The following is a 23,963-nucleotide window of genomic DNA, read 5'->3' as shown; positions in this document are numbered from 1 at the left end:
CCGAGGACAAAAGTTCCCCTCTACACACACCCGAGTTCGAACCCTCTCTGTCCCTTGTAATAAAAAAAAAAAAAACAACTTATTACTCCTAATATAGAACCATGTTGAGCCGACCTAAGACAAAAAATGTAAAGCCCATAAAATTTTGGACCAGGCCGACCCATCAGGCCTGGACCATTTTTATAAGCCTACTTTTTTCATATTTCGAACCATCCAAGAAGCTGCTCTGCTCTCTTGTCTTAAATACTTTGGTTAGGAGACAAATTCCTTGTAAAAAGTCCAAACCAAACCAGGCAGCAACACACTAGGCATGCTGTGGCCTGTGGGCAAAACAAAAGCACAGGCCCAAGAGAAAATCTAAAAGGCGCGAAAGAGAAAACGACCAGGAACCTCAGCAGCAGGCAGAGGTAGGGGTCGGCGGGCCGGGCTAGCCCGGCTCAAATTTTTCGGGTTCGGGCCGGGCTCGGGCTTGAATTATAGAAGCCCAATAGGATTTTCGGGCCGGGCCGGGCCGGGCTTGGGCTTTAATACACAAGCCCAAGGCCCGCCCATCGGGCTTTGGCTTGCGGGCTTGGAAGGCCGGGCCGGGCTAGGCCCGAACGGGCGGCCCAAAATGGGCCCAAAGCCTGTTTAGACACATATATATCTTCAAAAAAAATATAGAATTTTGGCTATGTTGTGATTTGAACATGGGACCTCACATAACAAGGTTCAACTCTCAACCAACTGAGCTGACTAGTTTATTTGTCAAGTTTGTGAATCATAACATATTTAATAGCTCTTTCGTTTGTTTACTTCAATAAATTATTAATATGTTTATTAAGTTATTATATAATACTATTATGTTAGTAATAGTGTAATACCATAAATAATAAACTTTTAAAATTATATACAACATTACAACTATATAAAACATAAATGTACATATGTTTTATTATATATTTTATTACATATTTTTATAAACCAACGATGCAATTGTGTTGTCAACGATCTAAACCGTTCAAATTTTAGTTCCTCACTCAAAGATAATTCGTGCAAAAAATTAGCTCAATCGGAGATGTAAAAGTGACATAATGGTGATCTAATTAATGAATGATCGTGGTTTTTCTAATGATGATCAAATGGGTAGATGAATTTCGATTTAGCCGATTTTTTGTACGAATGATCTTTGACTATGAACATAGAAAATGAACGGGTCAGATTTTTGAAATCACGTTGTGGTCTTCATAATTATGGAAACAATAAGATTTCAACGGGACAGTTATTAGAATTATATTCTTCAAGTGTATTTATATGTAGAAGCTCACATATCGATCGTGTTTTCAACAATCCGAACCGTTCAAGTTTTAGTTCCCCACTCAAATAGATTTTTTGCAAAAAATTAGCTTAATCGGAGATATAAAAGTGGCGTAACAGTGGTCGAATTAATGAACGGTCGTGGTTTTTCTAATGATAATCGAGTTGGTAGATGAATTCCGATTTAGCCGATTTTTTGTAAGGATGATCTTTGACTATGAAAATAGAAAATGAACGGTTCAGATCGTTGAATTAATGAATTGACGATCGTGGTTTAATAACTTTAATTATAGTTGTATATACACATATACATTTATGTTTTATTATAGTTGTAATGTTATATATAATTTTAAAAGTTTATTATTTTATTATTTATGGTATTACATAGTTTACACTATTACTATTTACTAACATTATAGTATTATATAATAACTTAATAAGCATATTAATAATTTATTAGAGTAAACAAACGAAAAACTTATTAAATATGTTATGATTCCCAAATTGGGCTTTGGGTCGGGCTTTGGGCGGGCCTAAACGGGCCGGGCTTCGGGCGGCCCATGGGCTTCAAGGGGATGGCCCAAGCCCAACCCAAGAGACTTTCGGGCTGGGCCGGGCCGGCCCAAATTTCGGGCCAAATCGGGCTTCGGGCCTAATGGGCCGGGCGGGCTTCGGGTGGGCTTTGAGCCTTGGGCTTTTTGGTGAGGCCTAGGCAGAGGCCAGTTGACTGTTGAGCTAGTCATGCCCTTCATCTCTGCCTCGCTTGGATCTCTACCAGGAACCTCTGGTACGTCAACCAGGAGAGTGGGGGTCTCTGGGTTTGAGCAAGCGAAGCTCCACAATCCGCCACCCTATTCGGTTCACGAACCACCCACGGCCACCGGATTTGAGCAAAACCGGTCTGAATCCGACGGGTCGCCAATAAGTTTATTGGGTAAAGTTTAGGTTGAGGCAATTATACGTTTTTTCTTTTATTGTTGTGGTGTTGAGTTTTGTTGTAATTATGGCACTGGAGTTTATCGGAGGAACACTGTTCAATCTGCTGTATGATGGCGTCAAGCAAGCAATGTGCAAGAATGCCAAGTTGAAATTCCTCCTCGGAGATCTCAAATCCACGCTAGACTCTTTATTACCACGGGACATCCAACAGATAGGAGATCATAATGTGGAATTGGGTCTCCCGAACGAGGAAATAGAGAGTCTTAAACTGCAAATGGAGGAAGGGGTGAAGCTCGTTCGGAAATTCTCCAAGTTTCGAATGTGGAACTACTACTGCTGCATAAATGATTACACGGACCAAATTGTTGAACTGGATAGGTCTCTTAAGAGGCTGTTGGAGAAACTGAAGCTGCAGGAAGTAAGGGATGTGAAGGAGCTCTTAATCTTGGCGAGGACAATCAAAGACAAACAAGATGAATTGGAGAGAAAAATGGGAGATATACTGAAAATGCAGCAGGAAACAAGGGATGCGATGCAGAGCTTCGTTTCAGGAGGAAGTAATACAGAGACGGTGCCCCGACAAATTGAAGGGAATGGCGTGGGACAAGGTGATCATCTTAGAATTTTGACAAATTATACAGTTTTCTCTTTCTTTTTTTCTCTGGAGTATCAGTATACAAAGCTTGGGTAACTATTCTATTGTTGCAGTAAATATTGTCCAATGCTTTAGTGAAATTTAGAAAAAGAAGAACTTTCATTCCTTTACAGAACTATCAGTTGGAGAAACAGATAGAGAAATTACCCAATAGAGAATCCAAGTCCAAAAACGTATTTTTTTCTCATTGAAGAATAACATATTCTTCTTTGTATTCTCTTGTATGATCACCAAAAAAGTAAGAGAAGAATGAGTCTTGTGTTGCTTGGCTTCAAGTCTGTTGATTTGTTGTTTCTTGGATTCCAAATGACATTAGGTTGCATTTAGATGTGTGGATTTAAAATGAGGGATTTGATTTGACTACTTAGTTTGAATTGATGGCATCAAACGTTAAAAAGAACTTAAAAAGGAGAGTTATATATATATATATATTTATATTTATATACATCAAGAGGAAAATTTATGTTTGAATGATTTGGAGCAAGGATTTGAAATAACACCTTCCTTATTGAGCATTTGAAATCCTTTCTCAAATAATCAGATTTGTATGTGAATTTTCTAAAGTTAAATTAAGCAATTTACACTAGTGCCAAATGCAACCTTAATGCTATTGGATTCTAAAATTAAGAGTTTCTCACTTTTTTCACATTTTCTAGTGACCCAATATACTGCTCTCTTGTTTTAAAGTTTAGATCGGAACAAATACAAATTTTCTGATTGAGTAATGTAGATAAACTAAAACAAATCCCATTTTTTTATAGGAAACTTAGTATTATTGTTCATTATTTTAGTGTTGGCCGGGTGTTGTAATTATGGCAGTGGCACTGTTAGAGTTTGTTGGGGGGCTGGTCTTGAAACAGTATTTTGGGTGCTTCTTCCATTGAAAATTAATATTCCCTTCTTTATCTCAAGAAGCATTTATTTGGGTTTTTGCCTTTTTGCCTTTTTGGTCTTATGTGATCCAACAAATGTAAGAGAGAATTGAGAACTTTTGTATTGCTTTGTTTTAGTTTCATGATTATTATTGTTTTTGGGTTCCAAATGACATTAATTTGTTGGATTCTAAATTCAGATTAAGATTCCCACTTTTTCCGTATTTTCTATGCAAGTTTTCTGATTTTCTGCGTTGTTGTAATTATGGCAGTGGCATCGGTAGAAGGAAGGGCTGCTCTGGGAGCAGTATTTGGGATGCTGTTTGATGTCGTTTTAGGAGTGAAAGACAAGACAATGATGTTTAAACCCCTCCTTGGAGATCTCAAATCCACGCTAGACTCTTTAAAACCAATGATTGAAGAGATAGTAGAACACAACAAGGTATTGAATCGCCCAAAGGAGGAACTAGAACATTTTAGAATACAAATGGAGAAGGGTGTAGAGCTGGTTCACAAGTGCTCCAAGGTTCGTCTGTGGGTCAGCTACCAACAGTATAAATACACAGACAAACTTCTCGGATTGGATAAATCTCTTCAGAGATTGTTAAATACGCTGAAAATGCAGGTAGCAAGAGATGTGAGGGAGACCTTGGTTTCGGTAAGGAATATAGAGGCAATGATCAAGCAAATTGAAGAGAGTGGTGTGGTACAAAATCAAATTCAAACTATAGGTTGGTGTGCAGCACCTGAATCTTCATCCCCAGCACCTGAATCTTCATCCCTAATAATTGAATCTTCATCCCCAGCACCTGAATCTCCATCCCTAGTTATTGAATCTTCATCCCCAGTAATTGAATCTTCATCGCCCACAGTTGGATTGGATGTACCGAACGTGCAAGGAACATGGGATGTGAAGGAGGCATTGGTTTCAGTGAGGAATACAAAGGCAGGGGTCAACCAAATTGAAGGGAGTGGTGTGGTAGAAAATCAAATTGAAAAGAAAGGTTGGTGTGCAGTACCTGAACCTCCATTGCTTACAGTTGGATTGGTTATACCTTGAACAAGAGTCTTAGACTTTGAACCCCAAACTTGAGACTTGGACTTGTGACTCAGGACTATGATGCAGTGCGACCTAGGACCTTGACTTGAACCAACCACTTCAGATCAAGTACCTCAAACTTGGGACTTTGAACAAGGACTCTAGGCCTTAGATCATGGACCAAGAACCTGTGAACTAGTTCTTGTGATCAAGGCTAGAAATCTAGACCCGAACTTGGGACACCAAACCCCAAACCTAGACCCCAGGCCTAAGACTTGGGACCCCTGACCCAAGAACTTGAGAACTTGGACCAAGACCCCTGCACACGACCTCGGACCCAGATCTAGGACTCGAGACCTCGTATGCAGGACTTGGGACCTCAAACTCCAACCCCGTACATAGGACCACGAACTCAGACCCATGACTCTACACTCGGCACTGTGCCCCAAATTCAATCCCAAACTTGATTCCCAGTTGTAAACCAAACAAATTATATTTCATTTTCATTTCCATTCCCATTCCTATTCTCAATCTCATTCCACCAACCAAAACATCTACGTGGTTTCTAAGTACTAAGCATCCTTCTCATAGATGATTTCTTTCTCTTTATCCATGATCTTTTAATGATCTTTCTTTCTTTGTTTTCATTTAATCATCAAACTTCATATAAGTATATATGTGTGTGATTTATGCATAATTTGTGCCATTCTCTAGGGACATCCGGAAATCGCAGCAGGAACACAGTTTCAAACAGCAGCAGCAGCAGCGCAAGAAGAAGTCAATTTTCGGAGGCAGCAAACCCAAGAATGGACAAGTCACAGTCTTATCTCATAGTAGTCTTTTATCTTGTCTTTCTTTCCCGTTCTCTATATCTTTTTTGTCTTCTTTTTTTGGGTCAGATATATCTTCCTTGTCTGTTTTTTTACTTTTTACTTTTATTTATTGTGTCTCTAAACCTCTAAGTGTCTTTAAAGACTGAACAAGAAGAAGAAAGAATTTTTAGGTTATATTTTCAGATTTGGTGCTTGTTAACTATAAATATGGATATTTTTAGAGATGTTGAATTTATATCATGTAGGAGAGCTGGAAGATGGAAAGAACCAGATTAGATTTAAGATTTCATCACTCTGGATCAACACAGACCGAGGAGTCTGCTCTAGATTTGGAAAGGAATTACTGCAGTCATCCTAATCTGCCTTCGTCAAGTCCACCTGCCCTCCAGCCTTTTGCATCAAGTGGTCAGCACTCTGAGACTGCCTACTTCTCATGGCCTACGTTGAGTCGGTTAAATGATGCAGCGGAAGATAGGGCAAACTATTTTGGTAACCTTCAGAAGGGTGTTCTTCCTGAAACCTTGGGACGGTTGCCATCAGGTCTGCAGGCTACAACCTTGCTTGAGCTGATGACCATTAGGGCATTCCATAGCAAGATCTTGCGTCGGTTTAGTCTTGGCACGGCAATTGGGTTTCGGATTCAAAAGGGTGTCTTAACAGATATTCCAGCCATTCTTGTCTTTGTTGCCCGTAAAGATCGCAGGCAATGGCTCAGCCGTAGGCTGTGTCTACCTGCTGCCCTTGAGGTGGAAAATTTCAGTGTCTTTTTGCTATACTTTGATTTTTAGATTTCACATTATATATTTTGCTATATTTAAGGTTAGTTACATATTATTTATTTAATCATAGGTAAATTAATCTATTTTTTCACATCAATCATGTTGCTGGTCAGAATGATAAGATTTGTTTACTTTTCTATTGGTTGAACAAATGCAATTTTGTAAATTGGTTGAGAATCGTTAAACTATTGACTTGTTAAAAACGTGTAAGTTCTTTTAAGAAGAAAATAATTGTCAGGATTTTTTTTTTTATGAGATGGGTGTCAGGATATTAAATGCTTTATTATTCTAATTGCTTATTTTGATCTTTGACTTGGTTCTTGTTTTGTTTGGTTTCTGCATTTAAAAAAAATGGTGCAGGGGCCAGGAGGTGTATGGTGTGATGTGGATGTTGTGGAATTTTCCTACTATGGTTCTCCGGCTCCAACTCCTAAAGAGCAGCTGTACACAGAGCTCGCAGATGGCTTGAGGGGAAGTGATCCATGCATTGGTTCTGGTTCCCAGGTATTTTCTTATGAAAATTGCTGTCATCTTCTGCAGTAAAAGTTCTGTTGTATTCAAACTAATGGCATGCATGTATAAAGAAAACTTTTATAGAATTTAACCAATTTAAAATTGTAAACTAAAATTAATTCAATCTGACGCAATCCAATAATCCACTGTAATTCAAAATAACAATAATTTGAAAAGGTGTCAGATGTATTTTGTTTTTTAAGAGTTAAATGTTTTAAATAAATTTAATGAAGGTCATGCCATGTTACAAATTTCTCAAACTTACGGGGAATATCAACTACTAAAGAATGTCGAAGCGGGAGGTCTTGAGTTCATACCCCTACCACTGCAACCTCTCAATTTATGTTGAATTTCATGTGTTGCACTCTCTAGTGCTAGGGAGGAACAATAGCTGCCCTACACCCCTACAGTTTAAGCTTTTAGGAGTTTCTGGAATAGTGGTAAACTAACAAAACTTATCATGCCCTAAACCTCAAATTTGTTGATGGGACCTATCTATACACTGAGTTATTTATTTTTCAACTGGTTGCTAAAATCATCTAATCTGTTTTTTGCTTGTTTAGGTTGCAAGCCAGGAGACTTATGGAACTCTGGGTGCTATTGTTAAAAGCAGAACAGGAAACCGACAGGTTGGTTTTCTCACAAATCGGCATGTGGCAGTTGATTTGGACTATCCAAACCAGAAAATGTTTCACCCTTTGCCCCCAAGCCTTGGACCTGGGGTGTATCTTGGCGCTGTGGAGAGGGCAACATCTTTTATTCCAGATGATCTTTGGTATGGCATCTTCGCTGCAACAAACCCAGGTAATGCAGTTCCAAATTTGGGTCATCAGTAAAGCTTACATGCATCTAAGTGATGAGATTGTGTTTGGTGTCCGAGAAAATCAAAGAGAAAGTAAAAGGAAGAAAAGCAATGAATATTCTGTATTGCTATTGATTGTGATTTGTGAATACACTGTTGCTTAAAATACAAAGCAGAGCCGACTTATATTTAATATCAGCTAACTAACAAAGCTAACAGACTTACAGTAATAACCAATCAGTAACTAGCTAGCTAACTAACTGACTGACGTGGACAACTAAAGCTGAGCTGGACATATTGAATGGCTTCGCTTATCACTAAGGTGGCAAATAGTCAACAGTTCTTATTTATGAGCTTGAAAGTGTTTCTAGAAGATAGGGGAAAAAAGGACACTAGGAGCTTGCTTGATTTAGGACCACCATTTTGTGAATACAAATGGGATTACTTTGTTTGATGTTTAAATGTATGTATCATGTGCGTTGCACTCGCAAAATAGCCCAATAGTTTTCTGTCGCAATACTTTAGCTTGTGTCTGCATCGTCTAAGAAACTAAAAACAGTCAACTGATCAGTATCAGGAACGCACAACTTGGTACAAAAGTTTAAGGCAGAACTTCATCCGTTTTATAAATAAATGTATAACTGCAATATGTTAAGCCCCCATTATCATTGCTTTCTCAATGATTGCAAGATACTAAAAACAGACAACTAATGTTTAGCTTAAGAAGGCACAGATTGGCTCAAAAAATATAAGGCATGGCATACTTTGGTTCTGGTTGGTGTACAAACAGTGAGCTGGTTCTACATTGATGAATGTTTACCAACTTGAGGTGGTTAAGTTTAAAACTTTGGATAAATTATCTTCCTTGGTCTTTTCACCCTGTGCTGATTTAGCCTTGTTAAGCTTATTTTCCAGTTAAGAAATATCCTTGATTTCTTTGGTTGATTTCCCCAACAGTTGAGTTGAATTTGAGTAGCACTCTGGAGTAAGATAATTATAGTTTCTCATTTGTCTTTAACTTCACACTTGTGCTAATGGGTTTCTCATTGTGTTCTGACCCCCGACACATGCCCATTACGATTTGGTGCCCCTGCAGAAACATTTGTGCGAGCTGATGGTGCCTTCATTCCTTTTTCCGAAGATTTCAACATGAAAAATGTAACTACAACTGTAAGAGGTGTAGGTGAGATTGGTGATGTCAACATCATAGACTTGCAGTCTCCAATCAACAGTCTCATTGGAAGGCAAGTGACAAAAGTTGGGCGAAGTTCGGGCTTAACTACTGGGACCATCATGGCGTATGCCCTAGAGTACAATGATGAAAATGGGATTTGTTTCTTTACCGATTTTCTTGTTGTTGGTGAGAATCAACAGAGTTTCGATCTTGAAGGTGATAGTGGAAGCCTCATTCTATTAACTGGTCAGAATGGGGAGAAGCCACGACCGGTTGGGATCATTTGGGGTGGGACAGCTAACCGTGGTCGCTTGAAATTAAAAGTTGGCCAACCACCTGAAAATTTGACTAGTGGAGTTGATCTTGGGCGCCTTCTTGACCTCCTTGAGCTTGATCTGGTTACAACCAATGAAGGGCTTCAAGGTTCGTGCTTCTGAACAAGCCAATTGATTTTTCCCTCTTAATTGGTTCTGATATTTTTGTTCTGCCACAACTAAGGTGCTACTACTACTACCACTCATGTTTTATGTCTTCATGGTTACTTGTGAGCAAATTTGCTTCATGACTTTCCAAGATATCAGCACAATAAGCAGTATTCATTTCATATAATCATGAAGAGCAAATTTGCTTCATGATTATTTTAAGGATGTTCTTGTATTCATTTCATATATAAATTTATATTCATTTCTTATCAAAACAGTAAAAATTATCAAGATATAGATTTGTAGATTTTATGGTAGTAAAGTGGTCAAATGCTAAGGGCAAAATAACAGAAACAGTTATTTAGCATGCATGCTCCCCCACCTGGTGGGGCCCCAAAAAAAAGGGGAAAGGCTACAGTTGTGAAAAAAGCTACCTCATCATTAAGTCTTAAATCTTCTTTGTGTGTATTCTTAGAAAAAAAAAGGGGATGGAATGCTATGTTTTTGCTGACAGATGGCTTTGTCCAGCATATTTTCCTGACTCATCTGCTAATTTATTGTTAACACAGCTGCAATCCAAGAGCAACGAAATGCTTCAGCAGCCGGGATTGATTCCACAGTTGGAGAGTCATCCCCAGCTGTCCGGGCTCCATCTAAAGATAAGCTAGAAGATAGCTTTGGACCTCTCAGTTTGAATCTTCAGCAAATTCCCTCGCTGCAGTTAGGTGAGCCTGAAGAGATTTCTCTTTTCTGGGAGTAACTGTCATTACAAGGGGCTGCTTCATTTTGGCAAGCCAGGACTCCAAATGCTCAATTACACTTTATTTCAAAGTGTGAAACTGCAATGAACAACCTTGTGTCACAATCTTCTCCTGCATCAGTTGCTATATTCTTTCTGGGATATCTTGGTAAGGGTAAAAAAGTATAGGTTATATATGTGGAGCACACAATGTTTTATAGAGATGTTTAGGTGGTATCCAGTGTTCATTTTTCTTTGATTAGTATCACTTTGGTGAAAGTCCTTATAGCATAAGCACTCTGAAGTGGGAGGAGTATAAGCAGCTTTTGGAATCCCACAGTATGTAAAATGTTATTTTTGGCAAGCCACGTTGGGTTGTTCAGAGCCCAATTGAAGGCCTCTTTTTGATGGTAGAAAAGAAGGGAGCAAGGTGGAGTACACCATCTGTATAAGTCTGTGAACTCACATTGTGGCTATATTTGTAAATGCCGCTTCAATTAAGATATTCTCTACCATATCTTATTTGTTTGCCATGGGGATTTATCTTTTTCCTTCAAAAAATTTTGAATACCCTGGAAACTATAATCCCTCGGTGTTAATTCATGCAATGGCATATGCACTTATGTAGTTATGTCATCTTCACACAAAGTATGGCACAATTTGACCTTTAGATTAATATGTTTCCGATGGCTAAGATTATGTTTGACATGATGTGGGTTATTAGTTTTTTTTTTTTTTTTGCATAAATTCAATTTAGATACATAACTATATATGCTATTTTAACGGGGTTCATAAACTTTCAAATATTTTAAATATACACCTGATTTATTTTGTAAATTGAAAAATGAAATTTCGTCCATCAATTTATTGAGAGATCAGTTAAATGTTAGCTTGACTTTTGCTAACGGGGATTAATTGGCAACGTGGCACCAACTCAGCATACATTTCCCGCCAAATGGGCAACACATGTCCACTTGACACGGGCCCACACACCCATCACCTTCTTCCCGCTCGTCAAACGCTCTCCTGACCATTTAGTCTCCAAAAAACATCACGTTTTCTCCCAAATTCGAATATAAATCTCTCACTTGTGTTCAACAAGCGAGAAAGAGATGATGAGTTTGTGGACCTGTGTCAGGGGTTAGGTGGACCTGTGTCGCTCATTTGGCGGGAAATGAGCGACACGAGTCCACCTAACCCCTGACACGGGCCCACAAACTCTCACTCTCTCTATTATTATTAAATTGTGGGCCCGTGTCGCTCATTTGGCGGGAAATGTTTGCTGAGATAGCGTCACATCGTCAAGTAATCCCGGTCAGCAAAAGCTAAGCTGTCATTTAACTGATCTCTCAACGAATCAATGGACATAAATTCATTTTTCAATTTAGATAATAGATCGGGTGTATATTTGAAATATTTTAAAGTTCATGGACTCCGTTGAAATAGCTTATATAGTTATGTGTCTAAATTGAATTTATGCCTTTTTTTATTTTTTATTAACACACTTTTAAAAATGTGAAAATTAATACTTATGGGGATACCAACTTTTTAGTCCCTTTGAGGCTTTGAATACTGAGGTGATTTTGGTTGTCTCACGTGAATAACACATCCAGATGTCTTGTATGTGACGGTCACGTGCCATTTGGATGGTCAAAATTGTGACCGTGTAATGAGGTTGGTAAAGGCAATTTGTTAGGCCATCAGTTAGTCATTAGCTGGTGGCGATAAAGATTAAAGTCTGACAACAATCGGGTTTTAACTCAATCAGGCCTTAGACAGTTATACCAAGGCCAGATTTGTTTGCTTACCCAAAAAAATCAGTTTTTAGCTAATTTTTTTAGAGGGCTGCTATTTGCACACCCTCTTTTTTCTTTTTGCACACTATATATATACAGCCCCTCCCTTCTTTCCCTTTCTTTTTTCTCTCGTTCACACCCCCTTTCCCCTGTTTTTTTTTTTCTTCTTCTTCTTCTTCTTCTCCAACCCTCCCCCAGCCAGCCCCTCCACCCAACCCACCTAGCCCCTCAACCCCCTCCCCCGACCCACCCACCCTTCCCTCCCTCCCCTTCCGGCCTCCCCCCTCCACCCAACCCACCTAGCCCCTCAACCCCTGCACCGACCCCCTAGCCCCTGCACCACCAAAACAGCCACCACCACTACTACATTCTTCTCTCTCTCTCTCTCTCTCTCTTCTTGCCCAAGAAAATAGCAAAAAAAAAAAAAGGTGGCAGGCGGTTCGGCAGACCAGTGCCGAACCCGTCGGTTTCGTTCGACATGTAACCGCCGAACAAACCTGGTTCGTTCGAGGGGTACCTGCCGAACAAAATAGCCAGGTTCGGCACTGGTCTGCCGAACCTGTAATTTTTTTTTTTTTAAGTTGGTGTTGCGGGGGAGGAGGAGGTGCTGCGAGAAGGAGAGAGAAATACGAGGGTCGGTGCTGCGGGGAGGAGAGAGAGAGAGAGATGGAGGTGGTCGGGTGAGGGAAGGAGAGTGGGAGGGAGGTGGTCGGTGAGGGAGGGGAAGAGAGGGAGGTTGTCGGGGTGGGTGAGGGAGGGGGAGGGGCTGGGATGGCAGAGGCTTGCGGGTGGCTGGTTTCAACATTTTTTTTTTTGTTCTTTTTTTTTTTTTTTTTTTAAATTTAAAAATTCACATTTGGGGTGGGGTATGTAGTGTTTGGATTAGGTGGGTGTGTAGTGAGAAATTTTTGTGAGATTAATGAGGTTGGGGTATTTTGGTAATGGGAGGGGTGTGTAAAAGAGAAATTTTAAATTTTAGAAGATGGTAGGAGGTGTGTAAGAGAAAAATGTGTGCAAAAAAAAAAAAGTGTGCAAATAACAGTTTTTTTTTTTATTGCGTTTTTAGCTAAATTATGGTACTAATTTTCGACCCTTATTCATTTACAAATTTTTCTATTTTTTATTGTTGTGTCACCTTTAAATATATAGAACATTATTGGGTATAAGATATGCACATGGAATCTATGATGTAACATATATAAGTAAGCAGATCAGCATAATCATTTGACTGATAGAGGGTTAATTTTCATCTTTCTACATTATAAAATTGATTCAATTAACTAGCTTTTTATTATATGCATGTCATCGTATAGCATGTGGTAGTTTGAACAAGACCTTGATTTGTCCTTTGACAAGCACCTTAGACTAAAGTAGATAGATGCTGATTAATTGTTCCAAAATGATGTGATGGAGCTTTAACTTTTAATATTCAAATCAGCTGGTTCCAAAAGTAATTAGGTCAAGGATATTAATTCATATTTATAATTTAACTGAGTATCACTAATTCTTATAAGTCGGAGTGTCATTGGGGAATGTCTAAATCTTAAACTACTTTGAATTTGATGGCTAAGGCCCCAAAGCTTTAGTTGTTGAGGGTAGACTTGGACCTTCAGCTGGTGTTTATTAATTAAATCAATAGAATTGCAGAGAAATCTGTACACTTTCCTGGTGGTAGTTAAAACATTAACATCCATGTTTATCGCATCAAAACTACAGTACTGATATGAAGATCACAAATCAAATAAATAAACAATCACTGAAATCCATATTATTAAATTAAGCAGCACTATCAGATCAACCTATAAACAGTATAAGCCCTTTCTAGATGACCCAGGGGTAGATGTGTTCTGAGTTACCATATAATCAGCTACAGTAATTTCTCAAAGAACATATGTTTTCTGAGAACCTGGGTTACCCATTTCTCTTAACTATTATCTAATAAACCTTTAAGTTTCTGTAGCAGACCACAATGTCTGAGGTTTATTTGCCAAGGTTTGAACCTCTGCACCAAAAGAGAGAGAGAGAGAGAGAGAGAGAGAGAAGAAGAAGAAGCCAACATTCTACTGCCACTGTTTTGCCACTTTGGAAAATTGGTGCTCCTCTGATAGGTTGAAAGATACTCTTTGAATCAAACAGTAACAGAGAAATTCATAGTTTTGAAGTTCTTGCATTATCAAATTACATTTGATGCAACCTTACTGCTGGTTTTTTCATATCGACTCCTAGTGCTGAAAATTCATTAATGTATATTTGTACATGGTAAAACTTAAATCGAAAAGCTTCTATTAAAGTACTATAACAAAGCTAATACATGCATGTTAGTGCAATTGGAAAGAAAGGCTGCATAGATGGTAATATATGTATCTCACTTGCAATTAATTAATGTACCAAATTGAAAATGCAGGTATATATGCTATTTTAGATAGTAAGATATTAGGATTAATTTATATATATATATATATATATATATAGACATACATTGACAACTGTTGCTGTCGCTCAACACCTTAATACTGACTTTAGATAACATATGGAACAAATCTAAGTAGCGATCAAGTCATTGTGGTGAAATTAAAGTAAGCAGATTTCACACTCAGAAATCATTTTTATTATGCCAATATGTCCCAAATGCACAATTTATCTTTCTTAAAGAAAGCAATTAAATAGAAGTGTAGCACTTCAATTCATTCTAGATGTTCCTCTAGATGTTCTCAATTAAGAAAATACTGTAGGATTTGACCACTATTGTAAATATTCTAAAATGTATGGGGCAGGATTGGACAAAGAAACAAATTAATAATCATCACTACTTTGCTTGCCTAATCAAACACAAAATGAACATGAGACATGGGATGTTTTGTCATCATTAATTAGTCCACCACCATTCTTACATTAACATAAATACACAATACAACAAACGAAACATTTCTCATAAAATTCTAGCTACCAGGAAAAGATAGGGTAGTAATTAAGGGGTGTGATTTGGATTAGAAAATTCGAATCCAAAAATTTTCAATTTTGAAACGTTCGAATCAAATTCGAAAATGCCGAATTCCGAAAATTTCAAAAGAAATTGGATTGAAATTTGAATGTTTTTGTAAATTCCGATTCAATTCAAATTCCGATTTGAAAAATTCTAAAATTTTTCAAAAGTATTCCGATTCGATATTTTCGAAATTATGCCAATTTATTTCGTATTTACATTAATATTATATCATTTATTTAGTTTTCTATTATATGTTTCATTAATTTGTTATTTGTTTCAAACATACACATACATATATATTAAAAAAAAACTAATACTATTAATATAAACATATGTATATTATAAATATATGTGCATCATAATAACATAAATACTAACAAAAACACTCACATTTTTGTACGTATAATTACTAAATATTTGAGTTTATTATATTTAAAATTTCAAACATGATATATATATATATCATGTGTGTGTGTGTATCTAGTAGTGACATTTATTCTCACCATGTTGGATATATGAAATCCAAAGATGAATCCCCTCCTCTAAATACTATATATGGGCTATTATACTAAAAAAAAAGTAAAGTGAAGATTTCGGTTTTTTATTTGAAAATTTTGAATTTTTATACGAAAGTTCAGAAATGTGATATTCTGAAAAAATTCAAAAATTTCGAATTGGAATAGAAATTTTATTCCGAAATTTTTTAGATTGGAATTAGAACACCTTATTTCCGACCCGATCCGTCCGAAACACACCCCTAGTAGTAATTAAAACATACAATGAGTTAGGGTACATGGTTCAACTAGTAAAGTCGACTAATTCCATACTGGTTGGGCTAGTAAGTGCCTAATTGGTTAATACAATTGCATATGTCTATGAACAAAACCTAAACATGCTATGGTTGATCAGTACTGTTTTAATTGGTTGGATACTTGAATGTTATATCAGAGCTGGTCAGCTTAACATGACAAATCATACATAAAATCACTCTTAGTCACTTAAAGAAGGGTTCTTTTTTCCACGTCTATGACCACCGAAAAGAGGAGTATATACACTACAAGAAAAATTGTAATAGACATCACTTTTTTAATATCAGTTTTTACATTAACCGATATCGTATATTTTTAGATATTGGTTAATTTTGTAGACGATGTCTAAACTCATTAACATATCACCATTTTTTTTTTTCGATATCTTAATTTTTTCCTGTTGATTAAGTTTTTTAAAAAACTGATATGTAAAAATCATATCTGATATCTATATTTCACAAAAAAAAAACACGGGGGAATTTTTTCCCCTGACTTACAAATTTTGGCTAAGTGTTCCAACCTCAGTCACGATATCCACACACACACATTCCCTTCTATGCAGACATCTCCTTCTAGCTCTCTCACCCTCTCAAACACAAACTGAGACACACACTCGATCGCCGCCATTCTCGATCTCTTTTTCTCTCGCGTCTCGTTCTCACTCAGACCTTGCCGTCGAAGTCGAAGTTGTCGTCGGCGGTCAAGTACGAACTATCTCATCCTCCTGGGTTGCGGCGTCAAAAGGTAAGCTCAGTCTCATCTCTCCTGGGTTCTCTCTTTATCTCTGTCCTCTTCTCTCTATCTTTCTGTCCTCTTCTCTCTTGTTGTTGTTTAGGTTTTTCTTCAAATTAGGGATTTTCATAGGTTCGTTTGCTTCTCGAAATTAGGGGTTTTCTTGGTTTTCAATTTCTCTGTCTTTGAAACAGGATATTGTCATGTATTTAATTCACTAGGAGGATCTGTTACTGAGAAAGATTTGCTAGGAAACTATCTTGCGCGCTATGTTTACAAGTTTTGTTCTCAGGGATTTGTATTTTGACTTTGAATGGAAGGAAATATCTGACATAAATGAAATCTAATTTAACAGGGATTGGGTTGTGTATATTACTCGTACACTGGATTTGTCGTTAAAAATTTAATAGTATTCGTACATTTGGTTACATTACATAATTTCAGGTCACAGTTATTTTTATTTTCTATCCTTTTTTTTTTTTAGTTTCTGTTTGTATGTATTTCCATACAGTTCAGTGTTGAAAAGGTCCATGTAATTGAACTCAAGTAATCTGGATTAAGGTATTTTAGAGTTTGGTGTTTTGCTTGTATGTGTTGACCTAATTACTACTTGCAGGATTCTTTTGAGATCCCTCGAGGTCAAGCTTCTGGAATTGGAGATATTGAACTAGGAACACATGCTTCAATGAACTCTGGAGAATTAGGTTTGGAGACCTTCTTCAAAAAGGTGCTTTAGCTTCATTCTTTTTCTTCAATTTCCATTAAATGCATCCAAAAGAAGAAAACATGATTCTTTTCTTTTGCCCTTCTTTTCAATTTTCCTATAGATAGTTATTCTGTATATGGATATTTATAATAACTTTACCATGTGTTCATCCTTTCTAATGCTTTCATGATATTGGCCACCAGATTCAAGATATTGAGAAACAAAATGAGAAGCTAGACAAGCTTCTGAAAAAGCTGCAGGTATTTATGCTTTCCAATATTTTTTCTCTACATTGCTAGCATCATGGAGTTATTTTATTTGTTCCAGCCTGTCTTACTATTTTTGAAACCTGCCCTGGTCTTAGTTCCTAATATGCTTGGGTCCTATTCTTGGTTTGTAAATTTTTATTACTCTTAACTAGTACTCATTTCAGTGTTGCCTCATGAATGAAGCTGTTACACTTAATTGAGGGTCAATTTATTCTTAAGCTTTAGGCTTTCAGTCCTTCCATTTTGGTTCTGTATTGTTATTAAATTTATTTTTTTTCTGGAATTTCAGATGTTCTTGATGCCAATATGTGGTGTTTTCAATGATATCGTTATTGCATTTCTAGTTATCTAGATATGAGGGAGTTTCATCAAATTGAGAATTTTAAGTTATAAGGTGGTGAACAATTATAATTGTGAAGAACTCAAACATATAATATGTCATGTTGCAGTATATAGCACTTAGAATTTTATAGCAACTGGACGAAGCTTATGAGCTTACTTAACATCATAAACAATTAGAAAGTGCTGCATTTGTAATGATACTTTGAGATATCATGTAAAATGCAGTTTTAATCATTTTCTTATGAAATTTGTATGCAGGATGCACATGAGGAAACCAAGGCTGTGACTAAGGCTCCTAAAATGAAATGTAATCTGAAACTCTTTTATTTTTCAATGCAAAGATGTCATGCTTATGCATATATGTTTTAATGATATATATGCATATTTTCTTTCGAGTTTTTATAAAATTAATGCCAGTTATGGATTAGAATGAAGAGAAAAGAAAAATATGCATGCAGTATAGCAGCAAAAATATCAGAAATCTCTAGTTATGTAAATTGTACTCAAGAACATGTTATGCATCAGTCAAATGTTGATTTACTTTTTGTTCCACATTGCATCCCTTGAAAATGCTTTGTACATTGTAGCCTTTGGACTTTTAAGTTCTCTCTTGTTCTTGGTAGATGTTTGGAATATTTATGCGCTATCCTCTTTTTGTGTTTTTAAGTGCTCTCATGTTAAAAAATAGCATATATCAGGTGTTTATTTGTGGATGTATGGGTACCCTGTTTGTGTGTACTCAAACATGGCACTATAGATGACTACTGCATGTTGGAAAAAAAGGAAAAATCACATCTGTAATTTTTGTCATCCACTGAGTTATCTCTTCTGTTTGCATCCATCAACTTAATTTTCTTTTGCTTTCTCATTAACTCAACAAAGATGATGGATCCTTTTATCATGTGCAGCAATCAAGCAGCGGATGGAAAAAGATTGATGAAGTTGGAAAAATTGCTCGTTTTATAAAGTCAAAAATTGAAGAACTCGACAGAGAGGTAAGACATGACTCAACAGAAAGCTGTTTTTTATTTATTTATTTATTATTATTATTTTTTTTTATGTGATTAGCAGTAATTTGGATTGCTTGTCTGACTGACCTTTTCTTTTGGGTCCAGAATTTAGCAAATAGACAGAAGCCTGGGTGCGGAAAAGGAACAGGTGTAGATCGATCCCGAACAGCGACAACCCTGTGAGTTATACTACAATGTTGCCTTCAAATGTCTTTTGCACCCCCCACCCCCTTTCTCTCCTCCCCTCCTCCTCTTTCTTTTTGGCCTCCACTAGATTATGGGATCACAAATGATTTTCACTCAAACATTCTTGTTGGAGAAAACTTTTATTCCATTTCTTTTAACAATATTGCTCTTCTCCTAAATTAGTATAAGAAGATATCTGTCAGTACTCAAACTTGTGATTAATGGGATTGTATTTGTCAACTCAACTGAATCTAACTATGTCAAGTATCAACTGTTATACATTGTTACAGTGCCTTGAAAAAGAAATTAAAGGACAAGATGGCTGAATTTCAGGTAGGTCACACACATACATCTTCTTTTAAGATTAGTGTTTTAATCTTGTTTCTTTCATCTGCTATTTTGTCATCTCAGTTTTAAATTTTTTAAATGTGCAGATCCTAAGGGAAACCATCCATCAAGAGTATCGGGATGTTGTTGAGAGGCGAGTTTTTACAGGTTTGTACCCTTCACTTGTCACTCAGTTGTGGCTATTACTTCTGAAACTTAATTAGATTTACCATGATCTGATTATTAATTTTTATTTCTTCTTCTTTTTGTGATTATCAGTAACGGGCACAAGAGCTGATGAAGAGGTGAAACTTGATGCGCTGTTGAAATTCCGGTATATCTATACCATTGTTAAAGCTCATGTTCTAATTATTTAACAATGTACAGACAATTGACAGATTAATTGAGACTGGAGATAGTGAACAAATTTTCCAAAAGGCAATCCATGAACAAGGGCGAGGCCAGGTTTGTCACTTTTTCTTAAGGAAAAAAATTTCTGACATATTGAACAATTTAATCAAGTTCCTACCTCACCTCCCAAAGTTGGCTTAGTTTGAACCATTAGATTTACTAATTTGGCTTCTTTTTTATTAAAAGAAAAAAGAAAAATTGTAAGATTTTGGAGATATCAAGTCCACTAGGCCAATGGTGATTAAAATTGATCACATCCGGTAATAATCGGTGTATTATATTTGTAGATAATGGACACTCTGGCCGAAATTCAAGAGCGCCATGATGCTGTTAGAGACCTTGAGAAGAAGCTTCTTGATTTACAACAGGTATCTTAGTTTATGCAATGATGGGTACTATTTGATGAAGACGTTACTATATAATGCATATGTCTAGCCTAGGCTTTGGAATTTTTTAAGTTTGCTTTGTAATTTTGTTTTGCCATATTGACATAATAAAATCAAACTTTTGAATCTTTATGGGATTCTGTAAAAATGTGATGGATCAGTTTGATCATGAGGTTGTCTCATGATGTGTTGAGCCTGTGCTTAGTCATGTAGCTCATTAAGCCAAGTTTTTGTCCACTCTTAATGCCATAATTTCATCAAGTCATACCTGAAGAATAGCCAAACAGCCTTGGAAAAGGGCTTTGCATGCCAATTAAATAGAATCTTTGCCAATTGAATGATATCTTGAGGGCGAGCTTCTTGATTTACAATGGTCATCTTGTTAGTTTTGAATCTCTCTTTATGGTATTTTATAAAACTTTAATGGATCAGTTTGATCATGTGCTTGTCTCATGATGTGTTGAGCCTGTGTATCGTCATATAGCTCTTAGAGCCAAGTATTTGTCCACTTTTAATTCCATGAATGGCTTTGGGAAGCCACAGTCTGATAAAAGAGATGCATGTCCACATTTGTTTAAATATTTTGCTATCCTTTGTACAGTTCTAACTTGGGAAACTTGTAAAAGGGAATTACAGGAGGAAGGGATGGCCTAGCTAGGACTTTGTTGCTGGTTTTTAAGACTTTGTTTTCTGGCTTTGCATCTTTTTAATTTTTTCTGTGTATGTGTGTTTGGGTTGGTGCTGTGTGCATTAAAGAGTGTGTTTGGGTTGATGGTCTGCATTTCTTTTCTATTTCCATTATTTTTTACTTGCATTATTGCTGAACTCTAGCTAGGCTGATACTGTGACTACTCATTTATACTTGCATGATCCATTTTTTGAATCATATATATGTGCAGCCATTTGAAAGCCCTTGCTGAATGCACGAAATGTAGGCCATCTGAATTCAATATATCAGATAAATTTAGATGATATATAACTTACATAAGATTGCAGCCATCTAAATTCAATACTTGCTGCAATCTTATTCATGCTTTTGGCCTATATTTTTTTAATGCCCTTTGGGATCCTTGCTGAATGCACTTTTAAATACTTTGGGATCCTTGCTGCAATCTTATTAATTAATGCACTTTTCTTTCTTGTTTTTCAGTGGAGTAACCTGAAGAGCAAGAGGAGCAGTTACACACAGGAACAAATAGATGAAGTCCGGGTTGAATGGGGAGATTATGTTTCCATGAATTTTATTTAGACTAACATGCATGTTTTTGGTAACTTTTTGAGCATTTTGTTGTAGATATGAAGATATATACTAGCTAGTTCACATTCAAATCTTTTGTATAGGCAGAATTTAGGCCTAGCTGAATTGCACTGTTATGCCTTCATTATTTTTGTATATGTTGGCATGTGTTTAATTAGGATCTAGCTAGCTAGAGATGGATAGTGATTTTGGGGTATAAATGATGAGGGCTATCCATAAGTCTATATGGATTTGTAATCTTATTTTGTTAACTTCATTACTGAGTTTGGATGTTGGATTCATTTATATGAATGGAAGAATTTAAGTTGAATTATGGTGTAGAAGCTTAGTAATTGTTGCGTGGATGGATATTTACCAATTAGTTTTTATCAATATCAGAAGCCTATTGCATATCAGATTATGTAAAAATGCAACGATAAGGAATGAAGTTTCAACATCATTTTTTTAAAAAAAAACCGATATCTAAATAATATTTTTATATCAGATTTTAATTACAAAACCGATATGTTATACACCTTTTATATCAGATTTTAATTGCAAAACCGATATGTTATACAACTTTTATATCAGATTTTAATTACAGTCCCGATATGTTATACACATTTTATATCAGATTTTAATTGCAAAACCGATATGTTATACATCTTTTATATCAGATTTTAATTACAAAACCGATATGCTATACTCATTTATATCTGATTTTAAGTACCAAGACGATATTGAATACATTTTGTATATCGGTTTCAAAATTACTAATGATATCATAAGTATCTTACATATCGGAATGTAGTTTTTAAGATATCAGAAATCATTAATATTTGATAACAATGATGGTATATCATATCGGATTATCAAACAAATACGATATCTAATATAATATAGACATCAGTGAATAACCGATATGTAATATGGGAGAATAGATATCGGCACGCATTATATCGGTTGGAAACCTAAATAGATATCGGTTTATCACTGATATATATGAAGGTTTTTCTTGTAGTGATATAGTTCCACGCTAGAGGAGTCTTGAACACTAATCTCACATTGATAATCAGGTTAAGTACCTAATAGCTATATATACTTATTTAGTCTCTTCACTTAATTATAAGCAAGCTTAATGGGTTAATTAGATACTTCGATAATTTATATTACAATTAGAAAATCTAATATTTCTTCTTATTAATGATACATTCGAAAATAAGATAACACTGTAAATCCATTAGATTCCGAGTAGCATGCTTTTTTTTTCCTCTCTAAGGATGGGTGCTATTTACACACAATAACAATTGAACTATCTGCTGTAAAGTTATAACTTTTGAAATAGCTGGCTTACTACGCTTCTAAGCGAAGGCTTCCTTCGTGCCCAAAAGAACCACTTATTGCCATTCATGTTTTGGTGAAGGCTTTGGCTGCAAACAAAATAGCCTCACATTATTGCTACAGGAATGAATATTTCTAAATTACTAAATTGCCATCTTGGGGCATTATTATGTGGTATTACTAAATTACTAAATTCTTTCTTTGGAAAAAATCTTCCTTGGGGCATTATTATTCCATGACAACAAGAACAGATATTGTCATATTTCAGTGTTAAATTAAAAAAAAAAACTATAAAATTAATAAAATAATTATATTATTATTATTTTCAGATCCATTGGAATTCAGCAGAAGAAGATATGCGTCTCATATCTTTGGTGTTCCTATTGATTACAAAATTACTTGTTTAGAAAGATATTAAATAAGTCATGAGGGAAAAGAATGGTTCAATTATGAATTAACCGTCATGCGTTGAATTAGTCAACATTTAGGAGATTCTGTGTCATTTTCCTCATGTAGTTTTCAACTTGGAAACTTATCTTCTTTGTTATCCTTTTCCATAGCACTAATAATATATCTAAATTGTAGTCGCTCACTTGATTAGTATGATGCTCCATTGTGCCTTGCAAACTTAATACCATTTCTGTGTTGAAAGTTTAAATCATTCAGCTTGAGGATTATAATGTTGATATGGCATATGAATCTAATTCATTGGAGGTCATATCATTCTTTAAAATACCAATCCTATACCTGGTGTGATTTTAATGCCGTATTTTGATTTGTATTGTAGTTATTCAATTTTGTGCACATGCTATGCGTAACCCATTTTCTTCTTCCTAGAATTTTTCAGTATTTCGTTTTTTTTTTTTTAAGCTAATTATGCCTTTGTTGTCATATTTGATAATGCAGTCAGAGGTAGTCTTTCTAGGAAAGCTTTCTCATCCTAATCTCATCAAGCTATTGGGATACTGTTGCGAGAAAGAGGAGCTACTCCTTGTTTATGAGTTCATGCCAAGAGGAAGCTTGAGGAATCATCTGTTTAGAAGTATGAAATCAATGATGAAAACAGATAACTGACCATAAAAGATTTTTGTTTGTTTAGCATCACAAATTTATTATTTTGACTCTAGAATTTTCATTTTGAGTAGGGAGCGGCGTCATTGAATCACTATCTTGGAACAACAGACTCAAAATAGCAATTGGAGCTGCTCGAGGCTTAGCGTTCTTACACACTTCAGAAGAACAAGTCATACATAGAGATATCAAGGCCTCAAATATATTGCTTGACGGGGTTTGTTTTTTTTATCCCTACCTTTCTATCTCTCATTTAGTAATATGTATTATATGCTCTTTTTGGTCCTGAGA

The 23,963-nt window shown here is 36.0% G+C and overlaps 1 protein-coding gene and 2 pseudogenes across 3 annotated transcripts in view; all 3 read left to right on the top strand.

Annotated features, from left to right (window-relative positions):
* Positions 1-23,963, top strand: part of LOC147292098 (putative serine/threonine-protein kinase PIX13) — a 30,341-nt pseudogene that overhangs the window by 4,947 nt on the left and 1,431 nt on the right. The window contains exons 4-5 of the transcript XR_015121119.1: positions 23,508-23,643; positions 23,747-23,889. The product of XR_015121119.1 is annotated as a putative serine/threonine-protein kinase PIX13 (transcript). The remainder of the gene's footprint in view (positions 1-23,507; positions 23,644-23,746; positions 23,890-23,963) is intronic.
* LOC147292100 (uncharacterized) lies at positions 301-10,578 on the top strand. Its single transcript, XM_086238210.1, has 9 exons — positions 301-407; positions 2,015-2,843; positions 4,035-4,766; positions 5,516-5,634; positions 5,880-6,380; positions 6,774-6,917; positions 7,490-7,730; positions 8,825-9,325; positions 9,894-10,578. The coding sequence occupies exons 2-9, from the start codon at positions 2,300-2,302 to the stop codon at positions 10,082-10,084; spliced, it is 2,973 nt and encodes a 990-aa protein (XP_086094336.1). The 5' UTR covers positions 301-407; positions 2,015-2,299; the 3' UTR covers positions 10,085-10,578.
* On the top strand, positions 10,169-21,386 carry LOC147292099 (syntaxin-132-like; annotated as a pseudogene). The gene is made up of 14 exons (XR_015121017.1): positions 10,169-10,232; positions 16,321-16,398; positions 16,581-16,684; positions 17,003-17,113; positions 17,296-17,352; positions 17,962-18,010; positions 18,612-18,698; positions 18,819-18,892; positions 19,190-19,232; positions 19,334-19,394; positions 19,506-19,531; positions 19,614-19,691; positions 19,925-20,005; positions 21,174-21,386. The product of XR_015121017.1 is annotated as a syntaxin-132-like (transcript).

Source organism: Dryas octopetala, chromosome 3 (genome assembly GCF_963921425.1).
Source record: "Dryas octopetala chromosome 3, drDryOcto1.1, whole genome shotgun sequence".
Lineage (NCBI taxonomy): Eukaryota > Viridiplantae > Streptophyta > Magnoliopsida > Rosales > Rosaceae > Dryas > Dryas octopetala.
The sequence above is the reverse complement of the archived record's forward strand: the minus strand, read 5'-3'. Positions and strand labels throughout refer to the sequence as shown.